Here is a 20086-nt window from a genome sequence, read left to right on the forward strand (position 1 = left end):
AAATTCGCGCGAGTCCACGTTTCGTAATTACATATTCCCTGGCGTTTCGTTATTTTCGCTAAGGCCGGTCTAGTTTAAGGATTTTCCACATAGCTTGCGCGATACAACGCGTTGTTTTATTAAAATTAAGCCGAAATACAGCAGGATAACGATTGAGAGACACTGGCAATACTTGTTTAATTTATGTGTGCATTCATATGTGGGGTTTGTCAGTGCACGCATACGAGCCTCGACTTTCGTGAATTTTCCAGAGCAACCTGCAGAACGAATTCCTCGTCTTAAAATCAGCTAGACGACGAACGCATGGTCGCGAAACCTGCGTATATGGCGTTTCAATTTCACGAAGTTTCTGCAGCCTTCTTACGAACAAAATATCACGAAATGCCCTTTCCCATTTCACTTACGAAATTGGATTATCGCAGTCGTCGATCGTTGTCACGGACTTTGATTAACTGAAATAAAATCTATGTACCGACATGGTTTTATTACAACAACGATTACGATAAACAACGTCTCATTTTCCTCAATGTAACATGGCGTAGTCGGTTGTCTCTAAAGAAATCCTCATGGACCTAGGAAGAGGTAGGTGAACGCGTTAACAGATCCTTATCGATCTTGCGAAAGATGAATTATTTCGGGCTGGACAACAATACCGTCGCGAGTGATTCGTAGCGACAGTTTAGCGTATCGCTGCTTCTTCAGAAGAGACGAGCGGCTCACGGACCGTGATAGCGTCCCATGGAAATCTAACAATGAAAGCGAAACCACCGGCTCCAATTATGTCCATGGTTTGTCATGTCGTGACGATTCGGAGTAGGTGCATGACTATATATGCCAGGGGCAATGTTGGTGTTCCCCAGTTTCTTCAGAGCCGAACGATACGACACACCCACGAGGACTAATTTACTTTTCACGTTTCATGGAGGTATGCTTCGTAGAAGTAGCAAATTCGCGAAAGAAAATTTTCACTGTGAATAATATCTTGTTTGAAATCCCTTTGTCGCAGATGTCGTTTAATTTTCGGAAGCCTGTTCTGCTCTTGTTATCTTTGACGGCGATCGTCGGAGGCAGCCCCAAGTTTGACGATGGAGGGTAAGATTCTTCCTGAGTTCTGAAGTGATTATACGAAGATAGTTTCTAACTCAAACGGCTTTTGCAAGCTCGCTTCGAGTTCTTTATCTCTTCGTCTTTCTTCGAGTAATAATTTTCACGACTGAGCGAAACAAATCGTAAACAGGTTCATACCGAGTTCCATGATCTATCTGGAAAAGAGCGCAAAGTCCCAAGATCAGATAGCTATGCCTTCCGAGCCAAGGCTACGCAGCGAGGCATCAACTAAGCGGAGTGACGTGGACAACGACGTGGATATTACGGATCGCAGCCAAGAACCTCGATTTGGCTTCACGAACCTTGGTAGCACAGGAAGCGTAAGCAATCTTCGTCGAATCTGATCCTTATCGAACGTTCGTCGATATTTAAGTAACATAGACATCGGCACAGGGTTACGGAGTATCAACGTATGCACCGACCAAGATAGACCTGGGAGGATTGTTCTTGGGCGCCATCATAGGAATAGGTTCCATCCTCATCATACCTAAACTACTCTACATTCTTTCTGGCACTTACGGCCATTATGCAAGAAGTAAATTACTTAAAGCTTTATTTAAAAGAAAGGAAGATAAGAAAAACCATGAATTTCGCTTTAATACAAAATAATCGTCTCTATCGTAGGCGAAGAGAGCGGCTTCGCTCAAATCATGACAAGAATGGACGACGTTCTGGCTCGTCACGGTATCGACACGACATCCTGCATGCAACGAGCCGTCTGCACTTATTCGCAACAGGCCTCCTCGTCGGTGAAAGAGGCCAATAAGCTAAGCGACGATGAGAAGGCCTCGTCGTTCGATCGCGTGATCGATACGATCACGACGAATCAGATTTTCCGAACGGCCATGGAAGGAACCGCGATACAGGAAGCGGTGGAGGCAGGGAGAGCCGGTCGAAATTGTTCGCGGACTTATTCACATTGCGGATTTTCCATGGAAACGATACTGTCTTTATTATCGAACGTAATTACCACTATCGCCACAGTTAATACAGGAACCACGACGCCCACAGGAACTGGGACGTTGTAATCGCTAAGAGTGAAAATTTCTGATTACGCGGTAAAATATCCTGCTACGATTCTCGGACATTGAAGCGTAATAGACCGTATGGAAATGTAGTCGTCCTTAGGTAAAGTTGAAGAGGATAGTAACGAAGAATACATTAGCGCCATATGATAAACCGTATATTATATTATACGGTTTCATTTACGTAATCGAGTAGTCATTTATCGTAAATACGATCAGTTCCTCATGATGCAATTGAAACATTATTCGTAAATGAAATTAGTCGCAGGTATCTTTCAACAAATAAAAAAGGAACAAATTGCAACAATTTCCTTTTATGTTTATTCTATCTTATACACATGCGAACCGAGAAAAGTGAAATTGTTCCCGCGTAATATGACGAAGTCGCTAGTTCGCGCAGTTTAGCGTGTAACGCGACGACTTTCCTTCGACGTAGACACTTATTCTTTACACAATCCTCGTGTAAGACAAACAACACCGTATGTAATTACATAGCGTGACGATCTGTTATTTTTTAATGTGAACACGATGTACAGCGTTGTACACTGTTTTAAAAGTTCTACAATCTTCAATGTAGATACAATAATCTTTTAGAGCGTATATAAATATGGAATTTTTCTATTAAAATGTATGAGTCACGTGCGAGGTGTTGATTCCTAAGAGAATTAAAATGAACTTGGTAAAATTAACGTGAAATATCGAACAGTCGATATTCGAATTGGAACTTAAGCCCCCAAGATAGTTCTCGAGGAATTCGTTCTTAATTACAGATTATACAGCACTATGATATATTCAAGTTAGTAAAGTGCAGTTTCGCTTTTACAGGAGAAATATTGAACATTCTTTGTTATACTCTGTACGTGTAATTATATGTACGTATCCTAGAAGTTCTTTGGTCCTTAGCAAAATACATAAATCTTCGTTAAACGTATTGTTAAAGCTATGTAATTTAGTTGGCATTAATAAATTCAACAAACACAAGCAATCAAGGCTAACGTCGTTTGAATAATCCTATTCTGGAACGTATCTTAATCGTGATATAAAAACATGTTTCGAACTTCTTAATTATGCAAATGTAACGATAGACAACATTGAAGCAATTAACATTGTCGAGAATTTCATATTGTTTCGCAATGTACATTCAGTAGCTGAATAGTTACCTATCTTATAAACAGATTTTCACAAGAATAAGATCTCCGGTAATTACAATAATATGCTCGATGTACCGTCGTCTACGAGCACTTTCGATTGCTACAAATATCTTTTTGTACCTGATTCTTTCGTTAAATTGGCAATGAGATTTTCATTTCTAGACAATAACACTTTTCAATAACTTTCACTTGGTAAATATAAGACAACATTTTTATATAACGATCATTTCATGTACTGTCGCTTCGGTAGAAGGAGTATGGCTCCTATAGCGACACACACGTGCCACATACTGTGCACAATATAGTAATTCTTTTTTGTCTGCAGAAAGGCGTAACAAACAAGCCCGAGGGAGACTAGAAGGAGACCAGCCGGAAAATAAATGCTTCTGTAAATGAAAACAAATTTCACTTAAAATTAATCTCCTTTATAAATTTCTTAAAACATTCTACTCACCTGTAAGGACGCGATGGATAAAGAACCGTACCCCTTCTTTTGCATCTCGTGCCCCAAGACAGACCGATCAGTGCAGAACCTGTTATAGCTGGCAGGAGAAACACCCAGAGAGCTGTACGATCCATTTCGGCACTCATAGCGAGAATAACAGCACCAGTTATTTGACAAAAAGCAGTGAGCTTTGGTCCAAACGAAGCCATTGCTACCAACGTCACCCAAATGGACAGAAGGGCGTTGAAGAAGTCACAGAATTGTAAAACGCTCAGTCTCATGATGCATACGCTGTATACATCCTCTCCAGCTTCGCAGGCATGATAGAACGTCGAGAAAAACATCACAGCGGCGTAAACCATCGCCTCTGTAAAATATTCTCTACGCACGGCCACATAAACGGAACCAATAAATGCCAGGTTGCTGAACGTTAGCAATAGTACGCGGATTATTACGTCGCTATTACCGAGAACGTAAGTGTCATCCGCACAATCGAAGCCTCTATAACCATCCGAACAATAACACGCGGCGAATACGAAACCGCCGCTCATGTAATGCATGCATTTCCCGCGAGAGTTGCAGCGACCTTCGATGCAAGGTAACGAAGAGATACGACTCTCTATTGTGGTGTTACAAGGGATCATGCAGTCACAGTCCTCGCAGGCGGTCTCATTCAGACAAGTTGCTATACATTGGCAATTTTCCTCTACGCAAAATGCTCTCAGACTTAAATGCCAGATTCCTGACTCCGGGAATGGAATGTGAAGGGTGGCTGGTCCTGTATGGTTTACGTAAATGTCTGCAGCTGTCGTGTTCTCCATTCGAATGCAGCCTCCGCCAGCAGTGATATTCGAGTAATAACCTGGTAAAGCAGGATTTGTTTTAACGACTATATCCATCTTATTATTCGACTTTCAGTTGCTTACCGAATGAAATGCACGCGACCACGACGACGTTATTCTTCTCCTCGTCTTTCGCGTCAACTAGTTTCAAACTTAGAGTCAGAGTTCCACCGACGTCGTACACTCGACCGATTTCGAAGCTGAGGACGGACAATGTGTCTGAGGTTAAATTAAACGCCGATGGTTTTGTACCATTTTCCCGCAGGTGCTCGTAATCGAAGAGGAAAAAGTCAGGCAAGGACTTTCTTATCAAATTCACCGACTTCACTTGATCCAAATCGGAAGAATTGTCGAGAAACTGGAAGAACAAGTTAGAGCTCCCTCCGGAGAGCAACTGGATGGTAACATAGTGAAACGCGTTCGAATAGGGTTTGAAGAACATCGTGGCGTTTGTAGTATTCATTATCATTCCCGTGAGGTGATCCTCCGCAATCACGTGGATCGCGATCCTGCATTCTTCGCCGCAAGTCGACTTTAATGAAAAACTGGAATCCACGAATTCATCGGGTATTAACAACTGCATCACAACCGTGTCCAAGCTTTCGTTTATATACAGTGCGTACTCGTATTTCGGATCTATTGACAAGAATACAGAGGGATATTCTATAAGCAATTCCGCGTCCAACACTGTATCGCATGATGCTCCAAGTCCTAGAAATAACAATACGTATTTTCAACTGCTATCATCGTGTCGACGTTAATTGATCGTTATATTTTATCTTTTTTTGGATGATCAACCTTGTTGCGTGATCTTTCCGTTATTAGGGTCGCTCCAAGATCGAAACGCAATAGCGTACCAATCGCCCGGCACGGGTGCATCGATTTTTATCATACATTCATCCCCGTTGCTTTCCATGTCTAGCGAATAATATCGGCGTCTTCCTTTCATAAGATTCGCAGCTATCTTCGATCCATCCGGCTTCACAAACGGTAAGCTACCGGACTTCAGAAACACGGAAACATTTCGAGCTGAGCATCTACCTATTCCCCCAATCTTTTCTTCTTTTACAGTGAACCTAAAAGAAATAAACAACGTTCATTCATTTTTCATATAGAACAAAATAATAGTCGAGGCTCGATTCTTTTCGCGCTATTCTAAGTTTACTTGAATCCTGCAGTCATCGTGAGATCCGGAATCTCGAAGTGGATAACGGAGATGTGACGATAGGCGTAATAGTCGTTGAGAACATTGTTGGGTCGATGAGCAATCCGTTCCAATTTGCACAGACATCGTTGTATCGCGAAGATCCATGCCAACGAAATGACTAGTACGATATCTCGCATATTATAGATCCTGCTATTCGTCTCATAACAAGCTACTTCTTCGACTGATCGGAGAAGGTATGTTATCCTAAAATCTGCGCAGAAAAAATTATATACGTATCGATAAGAATTTAGTTTTTAATTGGAAGAACAAGTGCGTTCAAAGATAGAGTTGCGATTTTGCAGAATCAGATTAAAGATAATAGAGTGGATAAGATTACGCGTGGCCAGTAATCAGTCGCAATATAAATGAGGAAATATTCCAATTCGTGGTAATTCGCGAGCAGGAAATGAAGTAACATGAACTATACCTTGGCTGTTGATTTTTACGAGGCTCGTTTCAGACGTTGAAGAAGATTCGTGCGATACGTGTGATACGCGTGACCAAGTAGGTCAAATACCGTTGCCAATTCCCGCGCTTCCTGCGCTTGCAAGACGCGATTGCTTATTTGACTGCGCTTCCGTGCCCCGATACAGAATAGCGTTCCTATCGGATCGAAACTCGTCGTCGTAGAAATTTTAATCTCGAATAATACGAATTTTTTAAATTCCGTGGAAATACTTTAATGAGTAATCTTTAATTCGAATAAATCCATCGGAAGCGCGGAAATTGAAAGCAAGATTTATTGTAGATATAGAAGATATAATATGAATTAAACGACAATACGGTAATGAAAAAAACATAGTGCGAAAATTATCTGGTGACTTAGAACTAACACCAGAGAATTATTAAGAAAATCGTTGCGATACGAATAAAAATTGAGAGATACAGCCGTTCGAATGCTTCGTATACTACTTGAGGTACATTAGCCAAGTATCGTGATAATCGAACGAGTCTGTTAAATAATGTATGAAAAATTGATTTTCTATAACGCAACCGCTCACCAATTTGTCTTCGATAGTTAATTGTCGATTCGTTTGCTAGCTCACTTTTATAACGCATTCGAATTACTTTTCAGTGAACGCGTTACGATGGATACCCAAACCGATATTCGATTCTATACGAATAACTTAAGGATTGTATTTCAGTTAGAATCACTTAATATCTAGATAAGGAATAATGCACGGAAAGCTGTTAAGTGGTCGTTTAAAACAATGGAAAACAGAGATTAATTATCGTGCTTTATGGACTCGATTGGTACGTTATATCTAACTGAATCAAATCTCTGAAAATAAACGTTATGAACGAATTTAAAATAAATCGGTAATGTGAAAGTAACATAGCAGTTTAAAATATATACATATAACGACACGTGTTAACTTTGCTTGCGTGTCAACACGCCTACACGTTTACATCCGATTAACGTAGTTACATATGTTCCTAACGTTCCACAGATGTTCCACGCAGGAACGGGATAGATTACGTTTCAGAAGGGTCGAGGCTGCGGCCAGTAAGTCAAGATAGATAAAGTTCAAGCTGTTTATCTTTCCTTAGTACAGCAACAAGTGTCCCTAAACAATTCATTTTAAATCTGTTCGTCCACAGACGAATTTGTCAGATAATCGAAATTAGCGCGCGAGTTTCACCGTCGTCGCCAATCGAATATTTTCGACAACGTTAGTAGGACAACGACTAACTACGTTACTGGCCGATCAAATTCGATACGTATCACTTAGCACTATTATGATAAGATTTTCGAATGCCTACATACACACACACAAACACAGGCGTACGAGCCAGATGCCTTTAATTTCGCGCGATTTTTATAGTCTAATGTCGTGGGTCTAGGAAGAAACAAGAATCTTGGTAGCGGAGCTAGAACTTCACTAGACTCGTTGGTTGTTATATATCTCTGGTGGTCGATCATCGGTAAGATTAGTCATGCGGTTTCACACGAACACATAAACACGAGAACACGTACCGGATATTCGTAAGAACACGTGGTTGCTTTGACAGCTATCCCTGATCTCACGTGAGACTGCGTTCGTGGCCGCTCAACGGACTGAAAATCCCCGGGAGCTGTTTATTGATCGTTTACTGCAGAAAGATACGCGCTACCATTCACTGGTTAAATGCGCTTACAACAAGGGAACTTGGTATAAATGGTGACTCAATGCATTGAGTGACTCGACGTGACCGGATGATTTTACTAAACTAAATAATACCCAAAGATAAAGAGAGAATTCTCAGTGAACCATGATTCCCCTTAATCGGACGCTTAATAGAGAATTGGGACGGGCAACGGCGCAACTCCAGCACGCGGGTCGATCAGCTGAGCGAACCACGCTCACTCCAAATCTTTTAAAGCAGCCAGACATCGTGGGTGTTTATACAGCATTCCTTTTTTTTTTTATAGTAGCGTAATTTTATAAAATCGTTTTATTGGGATGTAGTTATTCTTTAATAAAAAAATATTTAGAAACATAAAAATTGAGAGAAAAAATTAAACAAGCTTTATAAGGCATTTTTTATATTCATATATATACGTATAAAAATTTATTGATATGTACAAGTCATATATTTCTCATATTTTGTTAATATAAGTATTGATTTTACCATTTTATATTACTCTTTCGTGAATTTAAAAATATTAGAACACTTTTAAACAGTCTTTATTAAAATTCCCAAGTATCCATCCATCTTAAAGAATGCATTGGACTGTCAGAGTCTAGTGAAGAGGGACCAACCATTCCATAAGCCAATGGAGAAAACAAGTAGAAGCTATAATAATATGAATAAATAATATATAATTGCTCCATTAAATATTCGTTATTCAATTGCATTGTACTAACCTGTATATGCTACTTGAAACAACAATCCCCACTATTGTATGATATATAACATTTCCAACTTTATTTGGAAATAAAATAAGTAAATTTTCGATAATATAATTTAAAGTGGTTCCAGTTAACATTGAACTGTACAACAGAGCTGGGAAATAATGATGGAAGTATAAAACTCTACTCATTGCCCAGAATGGTACATAATGCAAGAGCCAACCAATAAAAAGCCATTTTCCTGCATTTAATATTTTATCCCTTTGTTTAAGGACAGCAGGAGTTTCTACGCAATCGCGTTGTTGTCTCACGCAAGCATGGACGTATAGTATGATAAAAAGTATTAAAAATACAATATTGCCCCACCATATGATTGGATTACCTAGTAAATATATCCTCACACTGTTTCCAGAAAAAAATTGACCCTGCAATATATTTATGACTTAATTATATTTCCCCCGTTACTTGTAACAATGTAACCTACCCTGTAATTAATAGGCCACTGCCAAGGACGCGATGACACTTCCCCTTCCTTAATTTTCAAGTCAGAATTTCCTTGCAACATTACTGCATGTGACTCTAGAAACCTATCTAAGAATCCAGGTGCATATACTTGAAAACTGACATTTGGTACTGTAAAAAAGATTATTAATTACCAAAATATTATATATATATTATTATTTATATAATTTATTTATATAATATATATAATTAATTATATATATATTTAAAATTATTGGACACTAACATTTCGCATAATTATTGTCTTCAATGTTCCACAATGCATTCTTGTCTCTCATGTTTGGATTACAGGAGACTTCTTGTTGGTTATACGCCCTAAAAAATTATAATTTCCATAGAATGTTTCTCAATTTTCCTTCTTCATTCGAAAACATATAGAATTTCATAACTAACCACTTTGGCAATGTTTTACCGCTGCATGTTAAAACGCAATGGTGTAAATAATGTACAAATTTTAATTTACTTGTTACAGTTTCAACTACATCGCCATCTTTGCCGTTTCCTATTAAAACCTTCCATATATCGTTAGCATCACCAGTACCATTCTAAGGATAAAAATAAAAATAATTGTATAATTAAAAGTAATAATAATTAAGATTATAAAAAGATAAACTTACTTCGCCATATCCCGTAACTTGATAGTGTTTCTTAGAAACAGGAGCAATCTCTTTATGCGAATGCAAATTTCGATGGGTAATAACATGTTCTAAGCGTATAAGATCACCATGTTTTACTAGTTCTGGCTCCGACGATATATCGTCAGTATCAAATTTTTTTACTAACCATAAATTATTATCATCTTTATGCGAATAAGTTGTAATCTGATGGAAAAATGTATTAATATTTTATCAAAATGTATTGTCGCAATATGTGTATAAAGTAACAAGATTAGTACTTGTTGTTGTCTAGCTCCTACGCCTTCTGGATAAAGGTGCCAATGAGAATGTAAATATCCTCCACCAGTTCTATGATTTTTCAATGTGATTGTAGCTCCATAAGCTAACTGTCGTGGCATTGTTGCATTGTATAAAGAATTTCCTTCTAATAAGGATTGAAACTCAGAACTATAAAATCCATCTCCACTTCCACTGAAATATTTCAAATTATTAGTATATCCATTAAAAACGTGTAGATATACAACAAATATATCGTTTACCTTTTATTTAATACAGTAAGATGAATGTAAAAGAACAACATGTATAATAATATCGGGATAAAGATGAGACAAATGCACCGAGCTAACAAATGTTTCCCTACGTTTATCTGTAAAGGTGTAGGAGTGAAATTGATTTCTTAACTTTAAATGATTGATACATATAAGAAGCTTACCATAGATTTTGTGAGGTCTCCTAATTCTCTCCATAATTCAAAAGCAGTATTAAGTCCAACTAATAAAACAACAAACAAACCAACAAATTTTACACTAATTGTACAAGCAAGAGAAATTCCTGTGAATGATAACCAACCCCACCATTTCCATGTAAATGACTCATCACGAAGAGAACCTGTATGAGCCATTCCCCAAGTTGCACACATCATAAAACATAATAATATAGGATCCAACAAAATGTATTGATTTAATGTCAATAATCCCACATCTAAAACACATGAATTATTTAGCAATATACTTATTTTATCATATAAAAAAAGTATCATAAATATAATATGTATACCAAATAAAATAAATAGTGCAGAAAATGCAGCTGCTTGAATAGATTTTGTTAAATCCCATACAATGAGATATGATAGAGGAACTATCATTGCACCTAAAAATGTACAAAACTGGAACATATAGAACATATTTATAAAGTATTTCCCAATATTTCAATATAATAAATATTAAAATGCACTTACAATTCTCATACCAACATATTTAACATTTTCAAACTTATCTCCTGGTTTTTCAAAGGGAAATGTTCCATCATATCCAGTTACATATCCAGATAATGCTATTAACATCTGAAAGATAATAATATAGAGTTTTAATACAATAGCATAAATAAAAACTCACACATATGCCACTTACTTTCCCAAGAGGTGGATGAACATCAAAAAAAAATGTTCTGTTTATGTACCAGCTTCCCATTTTACCAAAATGAGTTTCATCCCAACTAAAATATCCAATATTTCCCATATGTCAGATATATCCCGTGAGTCAGACATAAATATAATTTATTAATGTTCTTCTCTAAGTTCTTACCAAACATGCTGTGGTTCTGTAACTTTGTAAAATCTTGTTCCTGCTGTAAGTATTACAATGATCCCAAATAAAAGCCACCAATTCCTGTATGAATATATTTAAAAAATTAGAAAAAAATATGTTATAAACTTTTAAACAAATTATAACATAAAGCTACGTACAAGTCCATTGTCCCTTCTTTTTCTATAGTTCCAGACATTTTATGTAAATGTATATTTTTTGTTTTGTGTCCACATTGAGAGTAATTGTTTGTATTCTTCATATTATCAGATATCATCTACATTAACACAACGGTTTGTAAATTGGAGATAGGCTGCAAACACTATTTGGCAGATAGAAAATGAAAAACAGTTAACTGTAAAAAAATGTGTAAAAAAACTTGTTTATAACTAATATAATAACTGCAATAATCTATAATTGATGTTTAAATTTAGTTTACAATTTTACTTTGCTAATTGATCACTGTTACCCCCGCTACTTTTTCCGAGTGATCAACTTTTGTAAATGAGCTTCAGTGTTATTAATATGTAGACTTTTTAATCTTACTCATTTTAAATCCTGACAAACGTATTAAAACATTAGAATCTTGGTATTTTGAATTGAGTATTAGATTTTCATATTCATTAACTGAGATTATTAAGGCAAAATTCCTGACATAAATCCTTCTTTATTAAGTTAATAAACCGTACCCGACCCGCAGTTAGTTATCACGGCAGGACTGTATTTATTTTATTACTTAAGATAAATGCGCTTATTAACGGGATAAAAACGTTATAATAATTTTCTGTATAATATATTAATTAATATATAATTATAAAGAATTATTTTGAGAACGTAAAATACTTGAGTTATATTACATACCTTAATATACACCTAACTATCTACTTGTCAAACTTCCAGTTCTCCAAGAACATCTGAAAAAGGACCGTTATGTTTTATAGGGACGTAGGAATAAAAATCCGAACCCCTATCCTTCTATTTTATTATTAATTTACGAAAGTTAAAAGAATGAATATATCTTAAAATCACATCAAATTTACGTACATTTGATAGATGAAAAATATAACAATATTTCGATTGTTATACTAAAACGATAATAATTCATCAGTCCTGATTTACTTGTGTATTATCATTATCCAGACTTATACCCACTGGTATGTTATTGTTACAGAGTATCTTATATCATCTCGCCTGTGGTATTATGATATGTATTACGCTAATGTTTACGAACTACGAACTAGTTGTTGGGGCACATTTATTGACTAAGGGAAAAAAATAGGGCATTGTTAAAGGTTACCGAAAAGCGTGTAAACTGTAAGGTATTAAAATGAAGCACAAGATATATTTTAACAGTTATATGGATTGTATTTGTATAGATTAATTAAAAATAAATATAAATATTTACTGTTTTAGGTATCTTTTATATAAGATGAATACATATAATTTATCTAATTTTTATAAAGGACCGGTGATATTACCTGGTCCAACGAGCCGGAAAAAACGATTACCATCTAAGAATGTATTTTTGCCAGATACAAATTCTCAAAGGGAAGAGAAAGGGACAGATTATATAGCAGAATATGTACAAAAAGAAGAAGAAGAACTTTTGCGGGTATAGTAATTTGTAATTTGAACATTATTAGGAATTTTATTTAACTCAATATATTTTTAGGCTGCAAGTTATCATAATACAAATGATAAATGCAATTTTGAAAATGTATCAGTAGGTACATATGTCACGGAAGATATGCAAAATGAACAAACATTAAACATTTACAAAACATATCAGTTTGTTTATCATGCAAATCCTAATTTAGTAGTTAATAGTAAAAGAGATCAGATAGTATCTATGATTGAAACTAATTCAGTTGTAGTAATTCAAGGGCCAACTGGTTGCGGCAAAACTACACAAGTACCACAATTTATTTTAGATTCCTGCTATAAAAAAAAACTTCATTGTAATATTATAGGTAATTTTATGTACTTGCAATAATTTAGTTGAACTCTTAAATAGATACTTAAATATAATTCTTACAATATATATAATTTTATTTCATAGTTACGCAGCCTAGAAGAATTGCTGCTATAAGCATTGCAAAACGTGTCAGCCAAGAAAGACAGTGGCCAATAGGTACCCTTATTGGATATCAAGTAGGTCTGATAAACCACACAAGTAAAGATACACGCCTAACATATTGCACTGCTGGGGTACTTTTACATAAATTGGTAAATAGCAAAAACATGTTGGATTACACACATGTCATACTTGATGAAGTTCATGAAAGAAATGAAGATATGGATTTTCTTCTCCTTGTTGTTCGAAAGCTATTATATACAAATTCACGTTCAGTAAAAGTTATTTTGATGTCTGCTACATTTGATGTAGAAAGATTTGCTAAATATTTTTCTTCACCTGTGGGAAATAAACTTGTTCCTGCCCCTATTATTGACATTCCAAAGAAAACATTTTTTAATGTTGGTATCTATTATCTTTGTCAAATGGTTACATTAGGACCGGTAAATATTTCATGTTACTATTTGAAATGAAAATATTTAAAATTTAATGTATTTGGATGTATTTATTGCATTATATTTCTACTTTGTTACAGATACCTGAAGTTTCTGCTACCAAACCATGTATTACAAATAAAATGTTGGAATTTTGTGTTAATCTTATAAAAGTTCTTGATGATGTAGACATGAAAGCTGATGATGCAAAGTATGATTCAGAAACAAATCTTTATGAAAGACATGTGATTCTCATATTTTTACCAGGAATTAATGAGATTGAGGAAATTAATAATTTGTTGTGTTTACCAAAACATGAACAGAGTAAGTGGGATATAGTGATATTACATTCCTCAATTACAAGTGAAGAACAACAGAGGATTTTTCAAAAACCACCCCATGGCTATCGTCGTCTTATCTTATCTACAAATATTGCTGAAAGCAGTATTACTGTTCCTGACGTAAAATATGGTGTGTTAAATTACAATAAAAGAAAGTTTGTATATAAAGCAATATTTAACTTTGTATTTTTTTCAGTAATTGATTTCTGTTTAATAAAACATCTTATTACGGATCAACATACGAATTTTTCGTGCTTAGAGTTAAAATGGGCAAGTAAAGCAAATTGCGAACAAAGAGCAGGTCGCACAGGTCGAGTAATGGATGGTAGAGTATATAGATTAGTACCACAAACATTTTATGAGGTAATTTCTGTCAAAAAACTTTTTTAAATACGTAATAATGTTAATATAAAATGTTTCAAACTTTATAAAATTTATAGAATGTTTTGCCTCAAGAAGTATCACCTGAAATATTACGAGCTCCATTAGAAAATCTAGTTCTCAAATCAAAGTTGTTAAACATGGGAGAACCTAAAGCTATTTTAGCACTTTCTCTTGATCCACCTGATCTTAGAAATTTAGAAAACACGATACTATTATTAAAGGAAACAGGAGCATTGCTAAATAAGATCAATGAAATACAACCTTTTGATGGAGAATTAACAGATCTGGGTCGAGTTATGGCTAATCTACCACTAAATATCCATGTATCGAAATTAATTATGTTAGGTCACGTTTTTAGTGTTTTAAAAGATACAATAATTATCGCAGCTGCTTTGTCTGTAAAAGATATGCTTAATAATCCATTTCAACAAAAACTGTTAGCCTTCAATGTCAGACTTAATTGGGCAGCTAATTCTTGCAGTGACTGTGTAACTTTCATGAATGTATATAAGGTATGGATTGCCGAAAAAGTTAATCGTCGATTAAATAGTGACGCAGAAGAAAGAAAGTGGGCAATGAGAAATTTTGTACAAATCAGAGTGTTGCGCGAAGTTAAAGCGCTGGTAACAGAATTAACGCGTAGATTAGAAAAATTAGGTATACAAGAAAGTGCCGGTGTTAATAAAGTTGTTTGGACAGAAGCAGAACGGCCATTTATTTTAAAAATCGTAATTGCTGGTGCATTTTATCCGAATTACTTTATCAATAATGTATCAGCATCAGAAAGTAAATTGAATGAACATGATGGAATAAAATTACTAGGTGGTTTAGATCCCTTGAGGACAGTATATTTACAAGGTTGGCCTTTGAAACAACCTGGACTATTATATGCCCGCAGAATTCAGAATATCTTCAAGGAGAATTTGAAGATGTCTACTGGAAAAATACATGTATCTTTTGACAATTCTTCTCGCGTTTACGTTCAGTTCATTCAAGGAATGTCTGAAAAACAACATAAAGATGTATCAAGGGGAATATCTCCATTTATTTATAAAGCAATCAGAATGAGACATTGCAATATCCCCATTGAGATACCAATTTTACATGAAGATATGGCTCTGCAACGAGCAAATGAGATGAATTTAAAGCAAAAATTCTATTTTACTCCTAAAAGTGTGTTAAAGGATAAAATTAAACCTGAATTACCGGGTTTACGAATAACTCGCATTCCTCTAATTATACAAAACGTACGTATTTCTAACCAAATTACAAAATACAAAGTTAATCTATAACTTAAATTTTCAGATTAAAAATCCTAGTTGTTTTTGGGCTCAACAACGTAATTCTACAATTATAAAAAGACTGAATAAAATAGAATCAGCTATTGAACAAATGCAACATCAATTTGAAACATTCAAAATGGCTCCGGAAATTGGCACAATTGTACTTGCTCCATATGAAGAAAACAATCGCAAAACATATCTTCGGGCAGTAGTGGAAGGTCATGTATCATTACCAGAAATATTAGTACGACTATTTTTTATTGATTATGGTTATTCAAATGAATGTCGATTGCGCGATTTAAAACGTTTGAAGAATGATAGCGATATTTTTGATATTCCTGCGTTAGCGTTCGAATGTAAATTAGCAAACATTCGACCATCTGTAGCACATAATTTCAGTGAAGATTGGTCACAGGCTGCATGTGATCTATTCTGGACATTAATTAATAAACCTGGTTTACTTTTTGGAGAAATTTATTCTGTTGTCAATAGCGTTGTTGTGATTGACTTAATCCATAAAAATGAAGAAGACGAAATTAGTGTAAATCAGTGTCTTCTTGAAAAATCACTTGCAATAAAAAAAGAGGAAAATTATTTGTCACGGTTTAATCATAGTTTAAGATTGCAACAATCAGATATGTCGGATGAACAATGTTATTACTATGAAAAGTTACAGTATGATCAAGACGATATGCCCAATATCTATCCAGATCCTCCTGCAGTTGCAGAATGCAACACATCAGAAAAATTACGAGGTCCATTTTCACCACTTGAAATTGATTTAATTCATCTTATTAGGGCTGGTAGAGATAAAACTGTGAGAATGGCGATGAATTCGGTGAATTCTGTTCTTTTGGACACCGATCCTGAAGATTCTTCTCAACGACTTTTAGTAGCAGCATCCATTTCTCAAAGTGCACGTGGTCAAAATTTAACATTATACAATACAACATTAATGCCGCGTATTCCTGGTTTAACTGCCTTAATTGTATTGATTTTTACGCCTTATATGGAATTGAGACGCAATGATTTTGGAACCTGTTATATTGGCGCATTATGTGGATTAGGTTTTGATCCTATTAAAAAGAATAGTATTTATCCGGAACACGATATAGAACTTTATTTTGACACCGAAATTACTATAGATGATTTACAATTTGTAAGAGCAGTTCGTATTATTTTAAATATTTTTTCTTGTTTAAGTATATTTGTTTAGTTTTCTCATTTGTTTATCAGATAAATAGACTACGTCATTGGATGAATATTGGAATGCAAATTAATCAACAATTTAATAGCAATAACAATATGGAAGAAATTATTGTCTGTCAGAATAGAATAAAAGATGCATTGTTTAACTTAATTGAGAAAGAAAGAAAGATTCAAGTTACAGAATTAATTAATAATTTTGATAAATGGAACTTGTATAATGAAAAGCTGTTGCTTCGGCCTAATAAACAATCCATGATCACTAATAGCATATACAGACTCCATAATGCATTAGAATTGGAAGAAGCAAATGAAATACATGAAATTATAGAACATATAAAAAATTTACGAGTATTGGCAACTGAGTAAGTAAATTAGCGGAACATCTATTAAGTTTAAGTGATATTTCCCAATTATTTTCTATTCCTTTTTAATATTACAGAGATCCAAGGAAAACTGGAATTACTCAAATTCCTTGTAAATTATGTAACATTACAGTATGTGATATATTTGACCTTCGCAATCATTTGTACACAGCGAGACACAGGCAAAACGAAGATATATTAGGAGTTAAACTTTGAACCATAACATGACAAACTACACAGACTAATATTATTATTATTAGTAAGTAACTATAAAATATAAAATGTTTAGTATTCTACATATTAAAGATATATCATTGGAAGAATTAAACTTCTATCAACTTTATTTTATTTAAAACATATTTTTTGTTACAAATGTTTAAGTTTCGTTAATAATGTATATGCTTTGTTACGATAATACAATGCATTTTCATTTGAATTCTATATTTAGAAAGCGTGATAACTATACTTTATTTTTTATAATTTTACAAAATTATGACTAATATTCATTTTCTGTATAACTGAATATTTTTTATTGTAATCTGCAAAATCGATTATAATATAAAATAAAGTATATATACAAATAAAAATGTTGCACCTACTGTCTACAATATATCTATAGATATCTATAGCAGTCTGATTTTACACGTACTACAGCGCTTAGGTAACAACATATAAAATACTTCTTTTTACAATATTTTTATGAAATTGATAAATATACCCATTTTCAAACATTTTTCAATAATATTGTATGGTGATGATCGTGAAACATATAAATAATACAATCAATTACCTCAATTTATCTCAAAAGTATCCGCGATCAGTCACACTCTAAACTTCTCTCTGGATATAACGAGCTCCAGGTTGGGTATATAACAATCGTCCAGGAACATTAGCACCAGAGGCGCTAACATATGTACCTGGTGGTGGTGGTGGATATGGAGCTGGTGGGGGTTGCGGTGGTCTTACTGGATATCCTGATGTAATTCCTCCAGTTTTAGCACCCTGTTATCAAATTTTTTGTAAAGATGGTGCATTATTATGGAAATATAATACTTAAATATAAAAAGATACCTGTGGAGGTTGCTGAATTGGAATAGCCCCACCATGAACAGTAACATGACTACTTGGCCTTAAATAAAATTTATCTTCTGCATAGGCACCTTTATGGTCCAATGAATGCAAACTTGTAACATATGCTAATAAAAGAATAGTATTGTATAAATAATAAGACAATAAAAAATAAAAGACAATTATAATAAACTAATAGACTAATAAAAAGACAATTATATACCAGATTGATGTGTCGACAACGTTGCTCTATTGCCTGAGAGATATACCGATTTAGTTGGTTCAGGTTCGCGGGACGGTTGCGATGTTGAAGCAGAATAACTATAAACACTTTGACCAGTAGGGGCTGAATAAAAATTGGAGGCGGAGTATTGATTGTTTTCTGTAAGAAAATGCATAATAATCAAAATTGAGGATCAGAAATGTGAACGTTGTTGTTGATGGCTTTGTAAAGAAAGAGCATGGAAATTAAAGAAGGTTTATTCACTCACTGTTCCAGAGAACAGCTCGGGAATCGCCAGATCTCCTAGCTGCTTCCTCAGATTCTATACAGGCACAAACATCTACGTTTAATATTCTCTTTTCTCTTTTTTCATATTTCTTTTTGTAATTGTTACTTCTGTATTTTTATATACTTACTGGAAGGTGGAGGATTATAGTTTGGTATTGAAGGTGTTGGTTTGTATCCATAACCAGCATGATATGGGGAGGCTGTTGGAGGTGGTGATGGACTATGTGTCCTCTTTAATGGCCCCTAGAAAAAAAGATCTATAAGTAAGTTAATTTTTTACATATAAATAAATTTGATATACTTACAGTTGGTAATAAGGTATGTGTTGGTGCACCTACAGCTACTTTGTAAAGTGGACTATTGCTTCTTGGTAAAGGAAGAAACAATTGTGGATGAACTACTCTAGGGCCTGCTCCAGGGTATCCCCCCACTGCTGTTAAAACTTCAGAACATACACTGTATAACAAAAATAATCAATTATGATGTATCATTAAATATAAACCAATGTACCATTTCATACTGTTTGATTCCAATATATTTTAAGAAATATGATATAAACCTTGTTTCTTTGATCAATTGCCGTCTTCTATTATCATCTTCATTTAAAACTTTCTTCAGTTGCAAGAATAATTGATGCTTTTCATCTTTTAATTGCGAAAGCTCATTTTCTAGATTTGATATTTGTTCTCTAGTTTCACCTAAAGTCATTACATCTTGTTTTTGTTGTCGTTCTCTTTCTTTCCTTAACCGTTCTTCTTCTGCATCTGCTTCCTGTTCTGTACATTAAAAATAAAAAATTAGAGTAAAAGTGAAAATCTAATGACAATTTCCTGAAAAGAAGATTACCTTGTTTCTTCCGTTGTCTTTCTCTTGTAATGTGAGCTTTTAATGCTCGCCACATTTGTTCGCTACGTTGAGGAGGACCGACGATTACTGCTGGCATGATTAATTAATTTTTTTTCGATTTTAAAATAATGCAAATTTGTTACTATGTGATAATGAACCTGTCAAGACATATTTTTTGTATACGTTATAGATATGTTATATATTATATAGACAGTTTGGTCACAGACTATATATTGGATAG

The 20086-nt window shown here is 34.6% G+C and overlaps 5 protein-coding genes across 13 annotated transcripts; 2 read left to right on the forward strand and 3 right to left on the reverse strand.

Annotated features, from left to right (window-relative positions):
- Positions 1–792: 792 nt before the first annotated feature.
- Positions 793–3122, forward strand: LOC126921988 (uncharacterized). 2 transcript variants are annotated; one of them, XM_050734122.1, is made up of 5 exons: positions 793–925; positions 1007–1092; positions 1238–1427; positions 1501–1642; positions 1732–3122. In XM_050734122.1, the coding sequence occupies exons 1-5, from the start codon at positions 920–922 to the stop codon at positions 2133–2135; spliced, it is 828 nt and encodes a 275-aa protein (XP_050590079.1). In that variant the 5' UTR covers positions 793–919; the 3' UTR covers positions 2136–3122. The 2 variants fall into 2 exon arrangements, with proteins under 2 accessions (XP_050590079.1, XP_050590078.1); XM_050734121.1 differs by having other exon boundaries at positions 920–1092.
- LOC126921963 (transmembrane protein 8B) lies at positions 2431–8091 on the reverse strand. 3 transcript variants are annotated; one of them, XM_050734064.1, is made up of 6 exons: positions 7756–8091; positions 5736–5988; positions 5369–5646; positions 4655–5281; positions 3738–4590; positions 2431–3669 (listed from the first exon to the last, which is right to left on the reverse strand). In XM_050734064.1, exons 2-6 carry the CDS (start codon positions 5912–5914, stop codon positions 3507–3509), a joined length of 2100 nt encoding a protein of 699 aa, XP_050590021.1. In that variant the 5' UTR covers positions 5915–5988; positions 7756–8091; the 3' UTR covers positions 2431–3506. The 3 variants fall into 3 exon arrangements, with proteins under 3 accessions (XP_050590021.1, XP_050590020.1, XP_050590019.1); XM_050734063.1 differs by lacking the exon at positions 7756–8091 and adding an exon at positions 7546–7746; XM_050734062.1 differs by lacking the exon at positions 7756–8091 and adding an exon at positions 6205–7539.
- A 196-nt stretch (positions 8092–8287) lies between these two features.
- On the reverse strand, positions 8288–12512 carry LOC126921958 (protein O-mannosyl-transferase 2). 4 transcript variants are annotated; one of them, XM_050734055.1, is made up of 16 exons: positions 12378–12512; positions 12195–12247; positions 11495–11610; positions 11334–11417; positions 11160–11244; positions 10988–11092; positions 10807–10915; positions 10463–10731; positions 10290–10396; positions 10029–10221; positions 9751–9954; positions 9527–9678; positions 9360–9448; positions 9096–9244; positions 8627–9036; positions 8288–8555 (listed from the first exon to the last, which is right to left on the reverse strand). In XM_050734055.1, exons 3-16 carry the CDS (start codon positions 11608–11610, stop codon positions 8450–8452), a joined length of 2178 nt encoding a protein of 725 aa, XP_050590012.1. In that variant the 5' UTR covers positions 12195–12247; positions 12378–12512; the 3' UTR covers positions 8288–8449. The 4 variants fall into 4 exon arrangements, with proteins under 4 accessions (XP_050590012.1, XP_050590010.1, XP_050590011.1 ...); XM_050734053.1 differs by having other exon boundaries at positions 11495–11655; XM_050734054.1 differs by having other exon boundaries at positions 11495–11688.
- A 6-nt stretch (positions 12513–12518) lies between these two features.
- LOC126921953 (probable ATP-dependent RNA helicase spindle-E) lies at positions 12519–18219 on the forward strand. 2 transcript variants are annotated; one of them, XM_050734045.1, is made up of 10 exons: positions 12519–12652; positions 12747–12945; positions 13006–13303; positions 13393–13850; positions 13943–14312; positions 14379–14545; positions 14623–15813; positions 15872–17008; positions 17086–17420; positions 17498–18219. In XM_050734045.1, the coding sequence occupies exons 2-10, from the start codon at positions 12763–12765 to the stop codon at positions 17634–17636; spliced, it is 4278 nt and encodes a 1425-aa protein (XP_050590002.1). In that variant the 5' UTR covers positions 12519–12652; positions 12747–12762; the 3' UTR covers positions 17637–18219. The 2 variants fall into 2 exon arrangements, with proteins under 2 accessions (XP_050590002.1, XP_050590003.1); XM_050734046.1 differs by having other exon boundaries at positions 12526–12647; positions 12866–12945.
- LOC126921979 (protein enabled homolog) lies at positions 17744–20080 on the reverse strand. 2 transcript variants are annotated; one of them, XM_050734106.1, is made up of 8 exons: positions 19846–20080; positions 19559–19775; positions 19305–19455; positions 19128–19242; positions 18980–19033; positions 18712–18870; positions 18492–18616; positions 17744–18422 (listed from the first exon to the last, which is right to left on the reverse strand). In XM_050734106.1, exons 1-8 carry the CDS (start codon positions 19940–19942, stop codon positions 18249–18251), a joined length of 1092 nt encoding a protein of 363 aa, XP_050590063.1. In that variant the 5' UTR covers positions 19943–20080; the 3' UTR covers positions 17744–18248. The 2 variants fall into 2 exon arrangements, with proteins under 2 accessions (XP_050590063.1, XP_050590062.1); XM_050734105.1 differs by having other exon boundaries at positions 18980–19051.
- Between the last annotated feature and the right edge of the window lie 6 nt (positions 20081–20086).

This window comes from Bombus affinis, chromosome 11, assembly GCF_024516045.1.
Source record: "Bombus affinis isolate iyBomAffi1 chromosome 11, iyBomAffi1.2, whole genome shotgun sequence".
NCBI classification, from domain to species: Eukaryota; Metazoa; Arthropoda; class Insecta; order Hymenoptera; family Apidae; genus Bombus; species Bombus affinis.

Coding starts and splice junctions, on each gene's coding strand:
- LOC126921988 (XM_050734121.1), top strand. CDS start 920: ATGGAGGTATGCTTCGTAGAAGTAGCAAATTCGCGAAAGAAAATTTTC. Junction 1,428..1,500: donor ACCTTGGTAGCACAGGAAGC/GTAAGCAATCTT, acceptor ACATCGGCACAG/GGTTACGGAGTATCAACGTA. Junction 1,643..1,731: donor TTACGGCCATTATGCAAGAA/GTAAATTACTTA, acceptor TCTCTATCGTAG/GCGAAGAGAGCGGCTTCGCT.
- LOC126921963 (XM_050734064.1), bottom strand. CDS start 5,914: ATGCGAGATATCGTACTAGTCATTTCGTTGGCATGGATCTTCGCGATA. Junction 5,647..5,735: donor ACGATGACTGCAGGATTCAA/GTAAACTTAGAA, acceptor TATTTCTTTTAG/GTTCACTGTAAAAGAAGAAA. Junction 5,282..5,368: donor CGGAAAGATCACGCAACAAG/GTTGATCATCCA, acceptor TGTTATTTCTAG/GACTTGGAGCATCATGCGAT.
- LOC126921958 (XM_050734055.1), bottom strand. CDS start 11,610: ATGATATCTGATAATATGAAGAATACAAACAATTACTCTCAATGTGGA. Junction 10,916..10,987: donor AATATGTTGGTATGAGAATT/GTAAGTGCATTT, acceptor TATATGTTCCAG/TTTTGTACATTTTTAGGTGC. Junction 9,955..10,028: donor TAGGAGCTAGACAACAACAA/GTACTAATCTTG, acceptor TTTTTCCATCAG/ATTACAACTTATTCGCATAA.
- LOC126921953 (XM_050734045.1), top strand. CDS start 12,763: ATGAATACATATAATTTATCTAATTTTTATAAAGGACCGGTGATATTA. Junction 14,546..14,622: donor TACCACAAACATTTTATGAG/GTAATTTCTGTC, acceptor TAAAATTTATAG/AATGTTTTGCCTCAAGAAGT. Junction 17,421..17,497: donor TTACGAGTATTGGCAACTGA/GTAAGTAAATTA, acceptor TTAATATTACAG/AGATCCAAGGAAAACTGGAA.
- LOC126921979 (XM_050734105.1), bottom strand. CDS start 19,942: ATGCCAGCAGTAATCGTCGGTCCTCCTCAACGTAGCGAACAAATGTGG. Junction 18,871..18,979: donor CCGAGCTGTTCTCTGGAACA/GTGAGTGAATAA, acceptor ATTTTCTTACAG/AAAACAATCAATACTCCGCC. Junction 18,423..18,491: donor CAATTCAGCAACCTCCACAG/GTATCTTTTTAT, acceptor ATTTGATAACAG/GGTGCTAAAACTGGAGGAAT.